The 19,484-nt window shown below is 40.4% G+C and overlaps 1 protein-coding gene across 5 annotated transcripts in view; it reads right to left on the bottom strand.

Annotated features, from left to right (window-relative positions):
* Positions 1–1,844: 1,844 nt before the first annotated feature.
* The window catches only part of LOC127487101 (uncharacterized), a 211,949-nt gene continuing 194,309 nt past the window's right edge, over positions 1,845–19,484 (bottom strand). For 2 of the 5 annotated variants that reach the window (XR_016228336.1, XR_016228331.1), the window contains one exon: positions 2,046–2,160. Coding sequence is in view for 1 of the 5 variants with exons in the window: in XM_051831604.3 (XP_051687564.2) it covers positions 1,936–2,160; positions 2,352–2,687 (561 nt within the window). In the remaining 4 variants the exon portion in view is untranslated. Of the gene's footprint in view, positions 2,161–2,351; positions 3,076–14,433; positions 15,522–19,484 lie in introns of those variants that run through there. The other 3 variants (XM_051831604.3, XR_016228329.1, XR_016228334.1) reach the window with 3 other exon arrangements.

The following is a 19,484-nucleotide window of genomic DNA, read 5'->3' as shown; positions in this document are numbered from 1 at the left end:
TTATCTCTTTCTGTAGTTCTACCTTTCAAGTCAATTTTTTAAAATTACATTTATCTATTTTCAGGTTTTTTTTGAATGGTAAAAGACATCAAATATAAAAAAGAGAGATCTTCCATCTTCTGGTTTACTTCCTAAATGGGTTCAAGAGCCATGGCTGGCCCAGGACAAGTCATGAATCTGAAATTCAGGTGGGTCTGTTACACTGGTATACAAACTATCACCTAATACCTCCCTGGGTGCACATTAGCAGCCAGCTGGAATTGGCAGCTGAGCTTGAAATCAAACACAGGCATTCCAAAATGGGATGGAGGCATTCCAAGCAGTGTCACACTCCCAATTCCAAACACCTGTCCACACACTATAAGTTGGGTAATCAGTGTGGGATTTGTGACTTCCAATCACCAGTATATTAGTCCCTTTGGTGCCTTTGGTAACTTCTGATTAGGGTGACCATTTTTGCCCTTATAAGGGCATTGAGCAGTGCACAGCACATGGTGGGTGGGTGTGTCAAGTACCATTATGAGGTAGGTGGCCTGCAGCTGATTCAGTTGCCTATTTTGGGCATAGTGAAAGCGCCCATGAACTGTGCATCATATGGGTTCTGGAAATGTACATCAGGAAGTGATGTCCTTCACCCTCTGCTAACATGTACACAGAAGCAACAAGTTGCTTTCATCCTTCCTTATATGATAAAATGTAAGGAGGAAGAAGTACCTGGGCCAGCATCATGGTACAGTAAGGTAAGCTTTTGCCTGGGGCGCCACCATTCCATATCTGCACCATTTCAAGTTCCGGCTTCTCAACCTCAAATCCAGCTCCCTGTTACTGTGCTAGGAAAGCAGTGGAAGATTAACCAATTAGTTAGGCTCCTGCGTGCCATGTGGGAGAGTTAAATGCAGTTTCAGTATCCTGGCTTCATCCTGGCCAGGCCAGACATGTGTAGCGATCATAGGATCATAGGAGTAAGAATTATGTCTATTTATTTGTGTGTGTGTGTGCATTTGTACTTTTAAAATTTCCTTTTTTTAAGTTTTCATTTTATTTGAAAGGCACAAAGACACATAGAAAGAAAGAAAAACAGGGAGATCTTATATCCACTGGTTCACTCTTCAAATGGTTGCAACAGCTAGGGCTGGCCAAGGCCAAAGCCAAGAGTCAGGAAGTTAGTCTGGGTGTGTGATGTGGATCATTGGGGCACAATTACTGAAATATCACTTGCTGCCACCAGGGTGCACTTGATCAGGAAGCTGGAATTGGGAGCAGAGCTGGAAATCAAACCCAAACAATCCAATGTGAGCTGGGGGCATCCCAAGCCAATTGCCACCAACAGCTCCATATATCTGCCCCAACATACTTTTCATAAGTAGAGTAATCACTGTGGGATTTGTGGCTTCCATTAACTATTACATTAGTCCTTGGGTACTGCTGGTATCCCACTTGAGTATCAGTTTCACTCCCAGTTGTTCTACTTCCAATCCAGCTCCCTGGTAATGTGCCTGGGAAAGCAGTGGAATACGACTCAAGTAATTCAGCCCCTGCCACCCATGTGGGAGACCTGGAAGGTGTTTCAGACTCCTGGCTTTGACCTGGCACACACGCATGTGATTTCTCTTTCTCTCTCTCTCTCTCTCTCTAATAAATATAATTACAAAAACAGGAAGAACCTTATGTTCAAAGCTCCATCCTCACTCAGTCCTTTACTTCCATGTCTGCCTAACGGTGGACCTGTTGGTATGATGCTAACCCATTCAGGACCATTTCCCTCCCTTGTCACACACCTGATTCTTCCCTTCATTCCTCCCCCACCATCACAAAACTCACAAGAAATGAATCTTTCACATCAGGTTTCTTTTTATTTGTATCACCATATCACCATCACATTGGTGAAAAATTCAGTGTTTACATGATTGGCCACGTAACATTAGCAAATATTTCTCAGTTACCCTGGCCATCACTTGAAACTGTAGAGTTCTCCACATTCTTTTTTTCTTCCTTGGGGTCACTTTTATTGAGCTTTTCATTCAGTCGATGATAATGGCCAAATAGTGTTGTTCCTTTGGTCTTCTTAGTTTTCTTCACAGGAGTGCTGGTCTTCTCACGAACTTTCTTATTTGGAGTCCCCTGAAGTGGTCTTTTTGCCTTTCCTGTGGTCTTCAGGCCCTTAAATGACAACAGAGAAGTCAGAAGGGCATTGATTAAAGATGAGGTATGCGTGGGTAAGGGTTTCACGAGAGCGTGTAGACTGGGGAGGGGGATTTTGCCAGGCAAGGAAACAGCAAGAATGTTGAGGGAGATTGAGGGAGAAAATATCAGTGGGGAAAGTGGGGGGAGCTTAGTTATGGTAATCTCACCTTGCCAACACCTCTGGATTTAGACTGATATGGGGTCTTCACCTTTGGTTTTGTACTTGCTGTTGGCTGTTTCATATTCACACCAGACTCCTGTGCCTTCTGTACCACTTTACCCATATTGAAGGTAGTCAGTCTACTGCAGTTTATGATTGTCCTATATATACACTTCCCAGACAATGAGTGGCCCCACCCTTCATTTTTTATTGTCCAGCCAGGCACACTGCAGCCAAACATGGCTAAAAGGAGTTCCACAGACACCACAAAGCAATATAGGTGCTTTGTAAGGGGAATGAGGTTGAGGTAAATGCTGGGGATATGAAGAAGTGGCTTAGACATCAAAATCTACCAGTATTGATCCATTTCTGGAACCCATATGATGTGCAGTGCACATGTATATCCCCATGCCCAAATTAGGTAATGCTCACCAAAAGGCCCACCTACCTCACAGTGGTACTTGTTACACCCACCCAACCATGTGTTGTACACTGCTGAATGCCCATATAAGGGCAAAAATGGCCATCATATTAAAAGTTGCCACCAGTACCCAAGGACTATTGTACTTGTGAATAGAAGCCACAAAATCCACACTGATTAGGCGATTTATGAATTGTGGAGTGGGGGCAGAAGTTTGGTACTTTGGATGAGACACCTGTTGAGAAGACTCCAATCCATATCCAAATGACTTAGATTGAGTTCTGGCAATGCTCCTCTTTCCAGTTTCCCACTAATGTGCACCCTAGGAGGTAGCAGGTGATAGTTTCAGTAGCTATGCCTCAATTATCCATTGCAGAGGTTCAGAATGAGTTCCATATTCCTGGCTAAGGCCTTGGCCTTCACTGGTTGCTAGAGTCATTTGGGGAGTGAACAAGAGGATGGTGGATCTCCTAGTTTCTCTATCTATAAGTCTATCTGCCTTACAAATAAAATGGAGTAAATGTAAATTGTTAAAAATATTTATTTATTTATTTGAAAAGCAGAGTCACAGACAGAAGGAGAGAATTGCTACTCTCTGAATGGCAGCAACAGCCAGGGTTGGGTCAGGCCAAAACCAGGATCTGGGAACACCATTAAGGTTTCCCATGTGGGTGGCAGGGGCCTAACAACTTGGGCCAACTTCTATGCTTTCCCCGGCACCATAGTGGGCAATGGATTTGAAGAACAGTGTTCTTGAAATGGTGCTCGTAGGGAATGCTGGCATCAGAAATAGCAGCTTATGCTGCTATGCAAGGACACCAGCCCAAACTTCCTGTTGCCTTTTATCCAAAAGCAGGGAAGCGAAGAACTCAGTGTCTCTGTGTATATTTTAACAGAGGGTAAAAGGCATTACTTCCCGATGTATGAATCCAGAACCCATTCAAGTTGTAGTGCAAGGGCAGTATTCCCATGCCCCAAATAGGCAACATAACCACCTGCAAGCCAGTGACCTCACAGTGGTGCTTATTACACCCGCCCACTGCTGCTGTACACTGCTGAATGTCCTTATAAGGGCAAAAATGGCCACCATATCAAAAGTTGCCAAGAACTAGTATAATGGTGACTGCGAGCCACAAATCCCACAATAATTAGTCCACCTACAAATAGCGTGTGGGGGAAGGTGTTTGGAGCTGCAAGACACTGCTTGAGATGCCTCCATCCCATTTTGGAGTGCTTGTATTTGGTTTCTGGCTATGTTGACATTTCCAGCTTGCTGCTGTTTTTTACCCAGGGAGGTAGCAGGTGATGTTTTGTGTAGTTGTACTTGTGTTATCCATGTGAGAGACCTAGACTAAGTTCCTACTCCTGTCTTTGGTCTTGACAAGCCCTGGTCTTTGTAGCCACTTATGTGTGAACCAGTAGATAGAAACTCACTATTTCTGGTTCTATATGTCTTTCTGCCTTTCAAATAAAATGCAAACAGGTAAATGCAATCCTTTAATGATATTGTTCTATTTTAAATGCCGAGTTAAAGAGAGAAAGAGACAACAAGACTGAGAGAGAATGGGAGAGAGAGACATTGCTCATGGACTTGTTCACTCCCCCAGTGGCCACAATGAGTTGTGCTATGCTGGAATGAAACTTAGTATCTGAAACTCTGAGTCTCCCAGTTGGTTTGCAGGACCCAAGCCACCTGGGCTATGTTTTACTCCTTTACCTAGCACATTGGCCATGATCTGTTTTTGGAAGTAGAGCATCCAGGATTTGAACAGGCACTCATTTGGGATGCTAGCATCATATGTAAGGATTAACTCAATATTCAACAGAGCTGGCCATGACAAATATAAATTTTAAAAAGAGACTTGGAGTGAATATACACCAGGAATTATCCATCTTGTGTGTAAGCTATAAAGAGTATCATTGTCCTCATAATTTTAAAACAACATACTTCACTTTCAAATAAATTTTATTTTTACTTTTGGCAATGTCTTAATCCTTGAATAGAATATCACTTTTAAGTGGCTAGATTGAAATTTTCTCGACATATGATAAACTATAGGTGCTTTTAAAACCTATAGTTTACTAAGTTTTATCATATGCATACACTTATTCAATCACCATTTGTGAGACTGAATATTTTATACCCTAACGTTTCCTCATTCTGTGTCTTAGCCTCCCTTATATTAATATAACAAAATACCTGTCACTGCTTATTCTATAAAAATAAAAAGAGTTTGATTTAGCTCACAGTTATGGAGGCTGTGAGTCCAAGATTGGACATAGACCTCAGGTAAGAACCTCTGGCTATATCATAATATGGCTTCTGGCATCACAAGAAGGAAGCATGTGCCGGAGAGATGGTAGGGGTGAGGGCCCACATTGTGGCACAGCAGGTTCAGCCACTGCTTCCCACACCAACATCCCACGTTAGAATATCACTGGAGTCCCAGCTGCTCCACTTCAGATCCAGCTCCCTGCTAATGTGCCTAGGAATGCAGTGGAAGATGGCCCAAGTCTGCAGAGACTGGGGGAATAAACCAGCAGATGCAAGGTATCTTTCCTCTCCTCTCCTCTCTTCTACCTCTCCCTTTCAAATAAATCCACGAATAATTCTTTCATGGGAATTAATCCACTCTAGTGAGACTCTAAGAAATCAGATTGAATGCCTTTGTGATGATGAGTGTGAATGAATCACCACCCACTAGGCTTAACTTTTTAAAGGTCCCACCTTTTCTCATCACTGCTACATTTGGGACTAGGCCTTAACACAAATTCTGGAGGGGATAAATCATAGTGGAACCATAGCATGCTCCTTGAAAATTCTTCTCTCTTGCCCCCTCACCATATCCCCACTCCCAGACAATCACTTATTTATAGTCACTGTCAATTAGTTTCCATTTTCTACAGATTTATGAAAATGGAATCACAAAATATGTACATTTTTTGTTCAGTTTCTTAGACCAATTTTCTTTCTCAAAACATTTTTTGCTGGTCTAATTTCTACAAGATGTCTGTGGTCAGTAAGTTGTGCATGTTTCTGTATATAAGGTGTAAAACAGCACATTTTAAACACTTGTCCTTTAAGAATTATTGTATTATATGAGCAAATTAATGTACAGTATTTCCTGTTCTATTGTTACAGAACCATAACTACTGTTCCTTTCCCAAATAAGTGCGTGAAGCTATGGCATTGCTTGTAGTGCACTTCAGGTATGTTTACATTAATGCCCAAATCAGTCAAATAAAGTGCAACTGGCAAGGTGTAAATATTTGTTGGAGAATTTCAATTTCCACTTTATCTAAACCAAATATTTTGCTGAAATTTAACTATATCTTTACAATTGAAATTTATTCTTTAATTGTTCAATATTTAACACAACAGAACAATTCAGAAAACATTAAATTAGTTGGATAATTTATTATTTGACTAAATTTTACCTTTGGCAGGCTTTCTGGTTTGCTTTAAATTCTCTCATGTTTTACTGTCATGATTTTATACAAAATGCCCCATATAAGAAGATGATGCTATGTTGTTTTTCTGACAATTGGTATTTCAGGAATGTTAATGAAAATGTGCTCTTCCTTTGTAAAAATCTTACTTATTTTAAAGGCAGAGAAACAGAAGAAGGAGAAGGAGAGAGCTTCCCAAATGCCTACAATGACTAGGGTTCAGCCAAGTCAACGTCAGAAGCCAGGAACTCAATCCATATCTCTTAAGTGGGTGACAGGGACCCAAGTATTGAGCTATTGCCTACTACCTCAGGCTTCACATTAGCAAGAAATTGGAATCAGGAGTAGGGCTAGACTTGAAACCAGGCTCTCCAATATGAGATGTGGGCCTCCCAAACAGCATCCCAACCACTGAACTCAATAGGTGTGCCTGAAAATGTGTATTCAACACATAAGTTACATCATTATTGGGAGGCACATTCTTTCTTAAAATAACTAATTTGTCTGGCTTCTTTTATAAAGATACCTTTATTTTTTGAAAGGCAGGGGGAACTAAAGGGAGTGACACAGAGAAAGCTATCTTCCTTCTGTTGGTTTTGTTTTATAGAGGTTTATAAAGTATATGTATTTAAAATGTGCAATATAATTAGGTATGGCTATATATGTGTGTGTATACACACACACATACACAAAAGAGCACACAAAGCTGACAAACCATCACTTCAATTAAAATAAGAACAAATGAGGCGGAGCCAAGATGGCGGAATAGTGAGGGCGCGCACCGATAGTCCGGGAAAATTTAGTTTAATAAAAGGGGAGTTACGGTAGCCGCAGAAAATAGAACCAAACAAAAATTGCAGGGGAAACCCTTCTGAATGGAGCAGGCGTGAATCGGACGAACTACTGGGAGAACAAGGTCGCCCACCGCACGGAAGCAAAGTCGCGGGACCCAGCCGCAGAAGCCCCAGGGTCTGCGCGACAGTGCTCCAAGGAGAGTGCACGCCACACAGAAAACAGCGGGGAGACTTGAGACGCTCAGGGCTCCGAGTCCACACATCGGCGCTGGAAGGGGAGGTGAGCTCAATAACCCGAGACATTGGTGGGGAAACGGGGGTCAGAATCTAGAGGGGGGCCGGAAAGTGCAGCAAACTCACTACCGGAAAGAAGGAAAAAAAAAAGCTTCGGGGTTTCTCTTCCCCCTAACCTTGCAAAGGTTACAAGGCTGCCAGACTTGAAGAATTCCCAAGAGACAAAGAGCAGGCCTCCTCTTTGGATTTACATATCAGTGGGGGAGAGTTAAGGAACTGAGTCACTACAATTCAGTAGCCTAGGCAACCCAGTGGGAGTCCAGAGGAGCCAAAGACTGGAAGCTAAATACCATCAATTCTGCACAGCCCTGCCCTGCAGTGTTACTTACCCCCTGAATAAATAAAATAAATAAATAAATAAAAAGAGAGAGATTTACCACACATAACCTGAGGGTGTCACCTTTGCACACCCTTAACCTGGAAGAACCAGGCAGAGCTCTCAGGCCGCACCCATCTCAAGCCTCCAAGGCTCCTCCAACAGCAGGCAGTCCACTTAACACGGACACAGTATAAAAAAAAAAAAAAAAAAAAAAGAAAAAAAAAAAGCGCACAGTGACGCAAGAAGAATTAACTATGCCGAGTAACAAACACAGAAATAGAGGGAGCAAGATCAACGATGACACTATGATGCCTCCAAATAAGCAAAACACCCCAAGCCAAGAGTATGAAGATGATGAGATAGAAGAAATGCAAGATACGGATTTCAAAAAATTTATGATAAGAACATTTAGAAGTTTTCAAAAGCAAATCCTTGAACTACAGAAATCCTTAATGGACAAGATTGAAAATCTTTCTCGTGAAAATGAAATTTTAAGGAAGAGTCAAAATGAAACTCAGAAACTAGTAGAACAGGAAAGTGTAATAGTCAAGAGAAATCAAAATGAAATGAAGAGCTCAATAGATCAAATGACAAACACATTAGAAAGCCTTAAAAACAGAATGGGTGAAGCAGAAGAGAGAATATCGGACTTAGAAGATAGAGCACAGGAAAACATACAATCAAACCAAAGAAAAGAAGAGGAAATTAGAAACCTGAAAAATATTGTTGGGAATCTACAGGATACTATTAAAAAAACCAACATTCGAGTTCTAGGAGTTCCTGAAGGCATGGAGAGAGAGAAAGGATTGGAAGGCCTTTTTAGTGAGATACTAGCAGAGAACTTTCCAGGTTTGGAGAAGGACAGAGATATCCTAGTACAGGAAGCTCATAGAACCCCCAATAAACATGACCAAAAGAGATCCTCACCACGACACGTGGTAATTAAACTTACCACAGTGAAACATAAAGAAAAGATCCTAAAATGTGCAAGAGAGAAACGTCAGATTACTCTCAGAGGATCTCCAATCAGACTCACAGCTGACTTCTCATCAGAAACCCTACAAGCTAGGAGGGAATGGCGAGACATAGCACAGGTGCTAAGAGAGAAAAATTGCCAGCCCAGAATATTATATCCTGCCAAGCTCTCATTTGTGAATGAAGGTGAAATAAAGACCTTTCATAGCAAACAGAAATTGAAAGACTTTGTGGCCACTCGTCCGGCCCTGCAAAAGATACTTAAAGATGTGCTACACTCAGAAACACAGAAACACGGCCATCAATATGAAAGAAGGGAAAGGAAGAACACCTACCAGTAAAAGAGCATGGGAAGCTCAAAGCATATACTAGAAAATATTTCCGGGAAAATGGCAGGGCAAAGTCACTACGTATCAATTGTCACATTGAACATTAATGGTCTGAATTCTTCAGTTAAAAGACACCGTTTAGCTGACTGGCTCACAGAACACAACCCAACTATTTGTTGCCTACAAGAAACACATCTCTCTAACAAAGAGGCATGCAGACTGAAAGTGAAAGGTTGGAAAAAGATATTCCATGCCAACAGAAACCAAAAAAAAGCAGGTGTAGCCATATTAATATCAGACAAAATAAACTTTAATACAAAAACTGTTAAGAGAGACAAAGAGGGACACTATATAATGATTAAGGGTTCAATTCAACAGGAAGATGTAACTATTATAAATGTATATGCACCTAATTACAGGGCACCGGTCTATTTAAAAGATATGTTAAGGGACTTAAAGGGAGATTTAGATTCCAATACAATAGTACTGGGGGACTTCAATACTCCACTCTCAGAAATAGACAGATCATCCAGACAGAAGATCAACAAGGAAACAGCAGATTTAATTGACACTATTGCCCAAATGGATCTAACAGATATCTACAGAACTTTCAACCCTACATCTACAGACTTCACATTCTTCTCAGCAGCGCATGGAACCTTCTCTAGGATTGATCACATACTAGGCCATAAAGCAAGTCTCAGCAAATTTAAAAGAATTAGAATCATACCATGCAGCTTCTCAGACCACAGCGGGATGAAGCTGGAAATTAGCAACTCAGGAAACCCCAGAAAGTATGCAAACACATGGAGACTGAACAACATGCTCCTGAATGAACACTGGGTCATTCAAGAAATCAAAAGAGAAATCAAAAACTTTCTGGAAGTAAATGAAGACAACAACACAACATATCAAAACTTATGGGATACAGCAAAAGCAGTATTGAGAGGCAAATTTATAGCAATAGGTGCCTATATCAAGAAATTGGAAAGGTACCAAATAAATGAGCTTTCAGCGCACCTCAAGGACCTAGAAAAACTGCAGCAAACCAAACCCAAATCTAGTAGGAGAAGAGAAATAATTAAAACCAGAGAAGAAATTAACAGGATTGAATCCAAAAAAACATTACAAAAAATCAGCCAAGCGAGAAGCTGGTTTTTTGAAAAAATAAACAAAATTGACACCCCATTGGCCCAACTAACTAAAAAAAGAAGAGAAAAGACCCAAATCAATAAAATCAGAGATGAAAAAGGAAACGTAACAACAGACACCACAGAAATAAAAAGAATCATCAGAAATTACTACAAGGACCTGTATGCCAGCAAACAGGAAAACCTATCAGAAATGGATAGATTCCTGGACACATGCAATCTACCAAAATTGAACCATGAAGACATCGAAAACCTAAATAGACCCATAACTGAAACAGAAATTGAAACAGTAATAAAGGCCCTCCCAACAAAGAAAAGCCCAGGACCAGATGGATTCACTGCTGAATTCTACCAGACATTTAAAGAAGAACTAATCCCATTTCTTCTCAAACTATTCAGAACAATCGAAGAAGAGGGAATCCTCCCAAATTCTTTCTATGAAGCCAGCATCACCTTAATCCCTAAGCCAGAGAAAGATGCAGCACTGAAAGAAAATTACAGACCAATATCCCTGATGAACATAGATGCAAAAATCCTCAATAAAATTCTGGCCAATAGAATACAACAACACATCAGGAAAATCATCCACCCAGACCAAGTGGGATTCATCCCTGGTATGCAGGGATGGTTCAACATTCGCAAATCAATCAATGTGATTCACCACATTAACAGACTGCAGAAGAAAAACCATATGATTATCTCAATTGATGCAGAGAAAGCATTTGATAAAATTCAACACCCTTTCATGATGAAAACTCTAAGCAAATTGGGTATAGAAGGAACATTCCTCAATATAATCAAAGCAATTTATAAAAAACCCACAGCCAGCATCCTATTGAATGGGGAAAAGTTGGAAGCATTTCCACTGAAATCTGGCACCAGGCAGGGATGCCCACTCTCACCACTGCTATTTAACATAGTTCTGGAAGTTTTAGCCAGAGCCATCAGACAAGAAAAAGAAATCAAAGGAATACAAATCAAGAAGGAAGAAGTCAAACTATCCCTCTTTGCAGACGATATGATTCTGTACTTAGAGGATCCAAAGAACTCTACTAAGAGACTATTGGAACTCATAGAGGAGTTTGGCAAAGTGGCAGGATATAAAATCAATGCACAAAAATCAACAGCCTTTGTATACACAAGTAATGCCATGACTGAGAAAGAACTGCTAAGATCAATCCCATTCACAATAGCTACAAAAACAATCAAATACCTTGGAATAAACTTAACCAAGGACGTTAAAGATCTCTACGATGAAAATTACAAAACCTTAAAGAAAGAAATAGAAGAGGATACCAAAAAATGGAAAAATCTTCCATGCTCATGGATTGGAAGAATCAACATCATCAAAATGTCCATTCTCCCAAAAGCAATTTATAGATTCAATGCAATCCCAATCAAGATACCAAAGACATTCTTCGCAGATCTAGAAAAAATGATGCTGAAATTCATATGGAGGCACAAGAGACCTCGAATAGCTAAAGCAATCTTGTACAACAAAAACAAAGCCGGAGGCATCACAATACCAGATTTCAGGACATACTACAGGGCAGTTGTAATCAAAACAGCATGGTACTGGTACAGAAACAGATGGATAGACCAATGGAACAGAATTGAAACACCAGAAATCAACCCAAACATCTACAGCCAACTTCTATTTGATCAAGGATCTAAAACTAATTCCTGGATTTCCACGTGCAGAAGCATGAAGCAAGACCCCTACCTTACACCTTACACAAAAATCCACTCAACGTGGATTAAAGACCTAAATCTACGTCCTGACACCATTAAGTTATTAGAGAACATTGGAGAAACCCTTCAAGATATTGGCACAGGCAAAGAATTTCTGGAAAAGACCCGGGAGGCACACACAGTCAAAGCCAAAATCAACTATTGGGATTGCATCAAATTGAGAAGTTTCTTTACTGCAAAAGAAACAGGAGAGTGAAGAGACAACCGACAGAATGGGAAAAAATATTTGCAAACTATGCAACAGATAAAGGGTTAATAACCAGAATCTACAAAGAGATCAAGAAACTCCACAAAAACAAAACCAACAACCCACTTAAGAGATGGGCCAAGGACTTCAATAGATATTTTTCAAAAGAGGAAATCCAAATGGCCAACAGGCACATGAAAAAATGTTCAAGGTCACTAGCAATCAGGGAAATGCAAATCAAAAGCACAATGAGGTTTCACCTCACCCCGGTTAGAATGGCTCACATACAGAAATCTACCAACAACAGATGCTGGCGAGGATGTGGGGAAAAAGGGACACTAACCCACTGTTGGTGGGAATGCAAACTGGTCAAGCCACTATGGAAATCAGTCTGGAGATTCCTCAGAAACCTGAATATAACCCTACCGTTCGACCCAGCCATCCCACTCCTTGGAATTTACCCAAAGGAGTTTAAATTGATAAAGAAAAAAGCGGTCTGCACCCTAATGTTTATTGCAGCACAATTCACAATAGCCAAGACCTGGAACCAACCTAAATGCCCATCAATGGTAGACTGGATAAAGAAATTATGGGATATGTATTCTTTAGAATACTATACCGCAGTAAGAAACAACGAAATCCAGTCATTTGCAACAAAATGGAGGAATCTGGAACACATCATGCTGAGTGAAGTAAGCCAGTCCCAAAGGGACAAATACCATATGTTCTCCCTGATCGGTGACAACTGACTGAACACCAAAAAGGAAACCTCCTGAAGTGAAATGGACACTATGAGAAATGGTGACTTGATCAGCATAGCCCTGACTGCTAATGGACAACTTAATACATTATCCCTCATAGTATTTTTTTTTGTCTGTTCTACTTAATATGACTGGTTTAATTCTGTAATTATCACACAGTTATTCTTAAGTGTTGAAAATTAACTGAAATGTGATCCCTGTTAAACATAAAAGTGGGTATAAGAGAGGGAAGAGATGTATAATTTGGGGCATGCTCGGGCTGACTTGCCCCAATTGGTAGAGTTGGAAACATACTAGGGGATTCCAATTCAATCCCATCAAGGTGGCATGTGCCAATGCCATCTCACTATTCCAAGTGATCAATTTCAGTTCACAATTGATCATAATGAAAGGACTAAGAGTCAAAGGGAGCACATAAACAAGTCTAGTATCTGCTAACACTAACCGATAGAATAAATAAAGGGGAGAGTGATCCAACATGGGAAGTGAGATACTCAGCAGACTCATAGAATGGCGGATGTCCTAAATAGCACTCTGGCCTCAGAATCAGCCCTAAAGGCACTCGGATCTGGCTGAAAAGCCCATGATAGTATTTCAGGCATGGAAAGCCAAGACACTCTGGCAAAAAGATCTCTGTGAGTGAGATCCCAGTGGAAAGAACAGGTCTTCAAAGAGGGAGGTGCCTTTCTCTGAAGGGAGGAGAGAACCTCCACTTTGACTATGACCTTGTCTAAACAAGATAAGAGTCAGAGAACTCAAGGGGCTTCCATAGCCTTGGAAACTCATGACTGGTGCATAGGGAGATTATTGATGCCATAAACAGGAGTGTCAATTTGTAAAGTCAACAACAGGAGTCACTGTGCACTTACTCCTCATGTAGGATCTCTGTCCTTAATGTGCTGTACACTGAGGCTTAATGCTATAACGAGTACTCAAACAGTATATTTCACTTTGTGTTTCTATGGGGGTGCAAACTGTTGAAATCTTTACTTAATGTACACTAAACTGATCTTCTGTTAAAAAAAAAAAAAAAAAAGAAACTATCAATTCCCAACTTGACTCTCACTGGGATTAAACATGACAATAGGTCTGATCTGATTTCATCATCATTTAAAAAAAAATCATCTATTATTTTTCACTTTATGTTTCTGTGTGGGAACAAACTGTTGAAATCCTTACTTAAGGTATAATAAGCTGATCTTCTGTATACTAAGATAATCGAAAATGAATCTTGATGTGAATGGAAGGGGAGAGGGAGTGGGAAAGGGGAGGGTGGTGGGTGGGAGGGACGGTATGGGGGGGAAAGCCATTGTAACCCATGAGACGTACTTTGGAAATTTATATTCATTAAATAAAAGATAAAAAAAAAATAAAATAAAATAAGAACAAATGAGAACAAAACAGTTTCCTTAGAACATTTTGTATTCTTTCTTTGCACTTCTTCCTCATACTCTGTCCATTCCCAAACTCCCATTGATCTGCTTTCTGTCTCTACACATTAGCTTATATTTTTCTAGAAATTTACATAAATGGAATAAGAGTATAAACTTATTATTATTTGGCTTCTGTCACTCAGCATAATTACTTTGGAAGTAATCAATGTTATGTACAATAACATTACATTTATTTTTAAAAATCAATTTTTAAATTTTATTTATTTGAAAGGCAGAGTGACAGAAGGAGAGAGAGAGGGAGAAAAGAAGACAGGAGAGAGGACAAGACAAGAATATTGAGGGAATGAGAGAGAGAGAAAGAATGAAGGGAGAGATATTCCATTTGTTGATTCACTCCCCAAATGCCCACAATAACCAAGGCTGTGCCAAGTTGAAGCCAGAAGCCCAGAACTCAATCCAGGTCTCCTATATGGGTGGCAGGGACCCGAGTACATGAGCCACTAGAATTGAGAATTAACATTCAAAATTTGCTTAATATTATGCTTTCAGATAACTGTAGATCCACAAGCATTTATAAAAATACAGATGCCTTATACTATGTACCCAGTTTTTCCCAATAATAATGTCTTAGATTAATTTAGTAGTTTCACAATCCAGCAATTGATACTGGTATAATTCATCTACCTCATTAAAACTTTCCATGACTACCATTGTAGTCGAGATACAAAAAGTTTCCATCATAAGGACACTTCATTCTACCCACTTATAACCATGGCTGTTTCCTTTGCTCATCCACAACCAGAATCCAGTAATTTATTGTACACCTCTATAATTTTGTCATTACAAGAATATTACATAAGTGCAATAATTCAGCATGTAAAATTTTGACATAAGCTTTTGTCAGTCCCTATAGGTCCCTTGAGACTCATTCAAGTTTCAGCTGTTTGTATCAATATTTGGATTTTTCGTTTTATTATTCAGTAGTATTCTATGAACGGTGGTATGACAGGTTGTCTAATTTAATGAAGGTCACTGAGTTCTCAGAAAGAAAGAACTGAAAGTCTAGATAAATAGATGAGAGGAGACTTTTTCATGTAATTGGCTCACATAATTATGCTGGCTGAGATGCCCCACAATATTCTGTCTATAGGCTGGACACCCTGGGATGACAGAAGCGTGGCTCAGTCCAAGCCCAAAAGCCTTAGAACCAAGTAAGGCCGATCGTATTAGTCATATTCTTGTTATTTTAACTAGAGCACCTGAGAGGAGCTTCTCGGGAAGGAAGAGGTTTGTTTCAGCTGACAGTTGAAGGTTTTCAGTCCAGGGTCAGGGATCCCATTGGTCTGGCATCTGGCAAACAGGAGGAGAGAAACAATCATAAGACCGGCAAGGAAGCAGAGAGAGAATCTATGCAAAATTCAGCTTAAATAAGCAACCCTCTCATTAAAACGATTTTCCAAGGGCAAGCCCCCAGTGACCTACATACTTCCTACCAGACCCACCTCTCAGACAACATTAGACCAAGCTGCCAGCTTTAATCTATCAATCATAATACATCAGAGTTTAAATATCTTCACATTTTTTTCGAATGTATAAGCTCAAGATCAGGAGAGTGCCCCAACACCAGAAGAGAGAATGGAAATACATCTTTCCCTCTTTTATTTAGGGATAAAGCAGATTGCATAGTGCCTATGCACATAGTAGGTGGATATTTCCCACCCAAGCTACTGCCTCATTCACCAATCTTCTCTGGATATACCCTACCAAATAAACCCAGAAAGAATGCCTTATGACATCACTAGCTATTCTTTAATTCAGAGGCAAGTTGTTATTTAATTAACCAACACAGATACCTTGGTTGTTTCCAATTCTAGACAACTAAAAATAAAGTTTCTATGACCTTCCTATACAGGTTTTCCCAAAGTTTAGTGTTATTTCTCTGGGATAAATGCTCAAGAACACGAGTGCTAGTGAAACAGGACAAGACCCCCTAAAATTTACCCTGAAATGTGGCCCTTTAGAGTTCCCTAGAAATGCTATCTGGGATGCTACATGTGCTACCAGAATTTGGGGTGCCTTACGATTTCACCACAGGCTTATTACTAAATCCCCGATATTAATAAGCCCAAGAGGGTTCTTGCCTAATATTTAGAGAATTCTAAATACTGGCACAGATAAATGAGGCAGCATGGTATGTTTTAAGCTTTTATTTAGTGAGAAAGGTGCATAGGAGAGTGAGAGCTTTATTTAGGAGAGAGAGGTGAATAGGGGTTCATACCGAGCACCAGGAACCAGCCATGTGGAAGAGCAACTAGGCCTGTATCTGGGCCAGGAAGCCTAGAGCACATGGCCTGAAGGCCATGCACCCTGGAGGTGTGGGGCTACAGCAGGCCCCCTCCTGACAAGAGGCCAGGGAAGAAGAGCAGGGGTCGGGCCACATCGTGTCCCGGCTTTTAACCCACTTCCAAAGGGGAGTGGTTAATTAACCTGATTGGCTGGTGGGCACCCAGGTGTGGCGAGGTAGAGGAATGAGGCCACACAGGGGCATCGCAAAGGCATCAAGTAGGGGCATGAGGTCACACAGGGGCGTGGCAAAGGCGTGGTCAGCTAGTTCACAAATCTAACAATTTTAACCTGTATGTCTGCCTACTTCACTTGGACAAATAGTAATATTATATTTATTTTGTAAGAAACGGCCCTATACCGGTCCAGTTTTACATTCCCAGTGGCAATCTATGAGTGATCGCTTCTCTGCCTTCTCCCATCATTTGGTATTACCAATTTACTTATTTACTTTTGTAAGTCATTCTGGTGCATGTGTAGTGATATCTTACTGAAGTTTTAATATTCATTTCCCTGATTGTTGATGTTGTTGAATATCTTTTTAGGTACTCATTTTCTATCAATATGAGGGTACTTCAAACAGCCTGGGAAATGGAATTAAAAGGTATATTTGTTCAAAAACATTTTGAAAGCCTTGCATCATTTCTTTAAATACATATATTCCATGAACTTTTTGGAGAGTCTACATATATCCTTTTTATTAAAATATCCATGTCTGTATCCCGTTTTTTTTCCTTTTCTTTCTTTCTAATTTGGGTACTTGCAGGATCAAGGTTTAATGTACTTGAAGACAAAGCACATGTTTCCAGTTATATAAAAATATATCTCGTTTTGGCTGGCGCTATGGCTCACTTGGCTAATCCTCCACCTGTGGCGCCGGCACCCCAGGTTCTAGTCCCACTTGGGGTACAGGTACTAGTCCCAGTTCCTCCTCTTCCAGTCCAGCTCTCTGCTGTGGCCCCGGAGGGCAGTGGAGGATGGCCCAAGTGCTTGGGCCCTGCACCCGCATGGGCAACCAGGAGGAAGCACTAGACTCCTGGCTTCGGATTGGCACAGTGTCAGCCGTGGCGGCCATTAGGGGAGTGAACCAACGCAAGGAAGACCTTTTTCTCTGTCTCTTACTGTCTATAACTCTCTCTCTCTCTCTTGCTGTCTAACTCTTCCTGTCAAAAATAAAAATAAAAAAAAAATCTTCTTTTGAAAATCACCCTTTTCCTTCTTCATCTTTTAATTATTTTCTATGTGATAAGAGAATGAATTCTTTCTTGGTTGAACAAGAATGTTTTTAATAGGACCTTATAGTCTCTTATTAAGAGCTGTCTATCTGAATTTTCTTGGAATTCCTTTTTTAAAGATTGATTTATTTACCTGAAAGGCAGAGAGAGAAGGAAGGACAGAGAGGGAAAGATTTCTTCCAATCACCGGTTCACTTCTTAAATGGTCTCAACAGCCCTGGGCTGGGCCAGGCTGAAGCCAGGAGTGAGAAATTCCAAACAGATCTCTCACATGGGTGACAGGGACCCAAGCACTTGGACCATTGTCCACTGCTTTCCCTGGTGCATTAGCAGGGAGCTGGATTGGAAGCAGAACAGCCAGAACGTGAACTGGTCCTCAAATGATGCCCAAGCAGCAGCTTTACCTGTTCTGCCACACTCTGATCCTCTAGGGTCTCTTGCAACATATATTTGGATTGCCATTCTACCCAGGTCCCACTACCTGTTGTTGGAGTTTTCTATGATTAAATGGTGTTTTTAATTTCTGTATCAACACAGGCATATTTTGTTGGTTTCTCCTGATATTATTTTCTTCCTCTAGTGTATCATTACAGTCCCTTTTGGCTTTTGTTTCTTCTTCATGAAATAAATATGGATGTTCAATGTGTCTTCTAGGTAAAAAATACTGGATCTAGGATTCCAATAATTGGTATCTATGGTGCTATATGAAGGACAATTTCACTCTTTATACAAGACTGTTCTGCTTTATAACAAAGTACATAACATTTTTCCATTCTACCACCACATTCATCTATGGTCGTATAGCATATGTAATATATTTATTTATTTTTACTTTTTTTAACTTTTGTTTAATGAATATAAATTTCCAAAGTACAGAATATTGATTACAATGGCTTCCCCCCCATAACGTCCCTCCAACCCGCAACCCTCCCCTTATCCACTCCCTCTCCCCTTGCATTCACATCAAGATTCACTTTCGATTCTCTTTATATGCAGAAGATCAGTTTAGCATACATTAAGTAAAGATTTCAACAGTTTGCTCCCATACAGAAACATAAAGTGAAAAATACTGTTTGAGTACTAGTTATAGCATTAAATCTCAATGTACAGCACATTAAGGACAGAGATCCTACATGAGGAGTAAGTGCACAGTGACTCCTGTTGTTGACTTAACAAATTGACACTCTTGTTTATGGCATCAGTAATCACCCTAGGCTCTTGTCATGAGCTGCCAAGGCTATGGAAGCCCCCTGAGTTCACTGACTCTGATAATTTTTAGACAAGGCCATGGTCAAAGTGGAAGTTCTCTCCTCTCTTCAAAGAAAGGTACCTCCTTCTTTGATGACGCATTATTTCCACTGGGATCTTACTCACAGAGATCTTTCATTTAGGTTTTTTTCCCCCCCAGAGTGTCTTGGCTTTCCATGCCTGAAATACTCTCATGGGCATTTCAGCCGGATCCACATGCCTTCAGGGCTGATTATGAGGCCAGAGTGCTATTAGGACATTTGCCATTCTATGGGTCTGCTGTGTATCTCACTTCCCATGTTGGATCATTCTCTCCCTTTTTTATTCTATCAGCTAGTATTTGCAGACACTATTCTTGTTTATGTGATCCCTTTGGTTCTTAGTCCTATCATTACGATCAATTGTGAACAGAAATTGATCACTGGGACTAGTGAGATGGCATTGGTACATGCCACCTCGATGGGATTGAATTTGAATCCCCTGGTAT

This window comes from Oryctolagus cuniculus, chromosome X (assembly GCF_051225735.1).
Source record: "Oryctolagus cuniculus isolate XC-2025 breed Fujian yellow rabbit chromosome X, ASM5122573v1, whole genome shotgun sequence".
Classification (NCBI taxonomy): Eukaryota; Metazoa; Chordata; class Mammalia; order Lagomorpha; family Leporidae; genus Oryctolagus; species Oryctolagus cuniculus.
The sequence above is the reverse complement of the archived record's forward strand: the minus strand, read 5'-3'. Positions and strand labels throughout refer to the sequence as shown.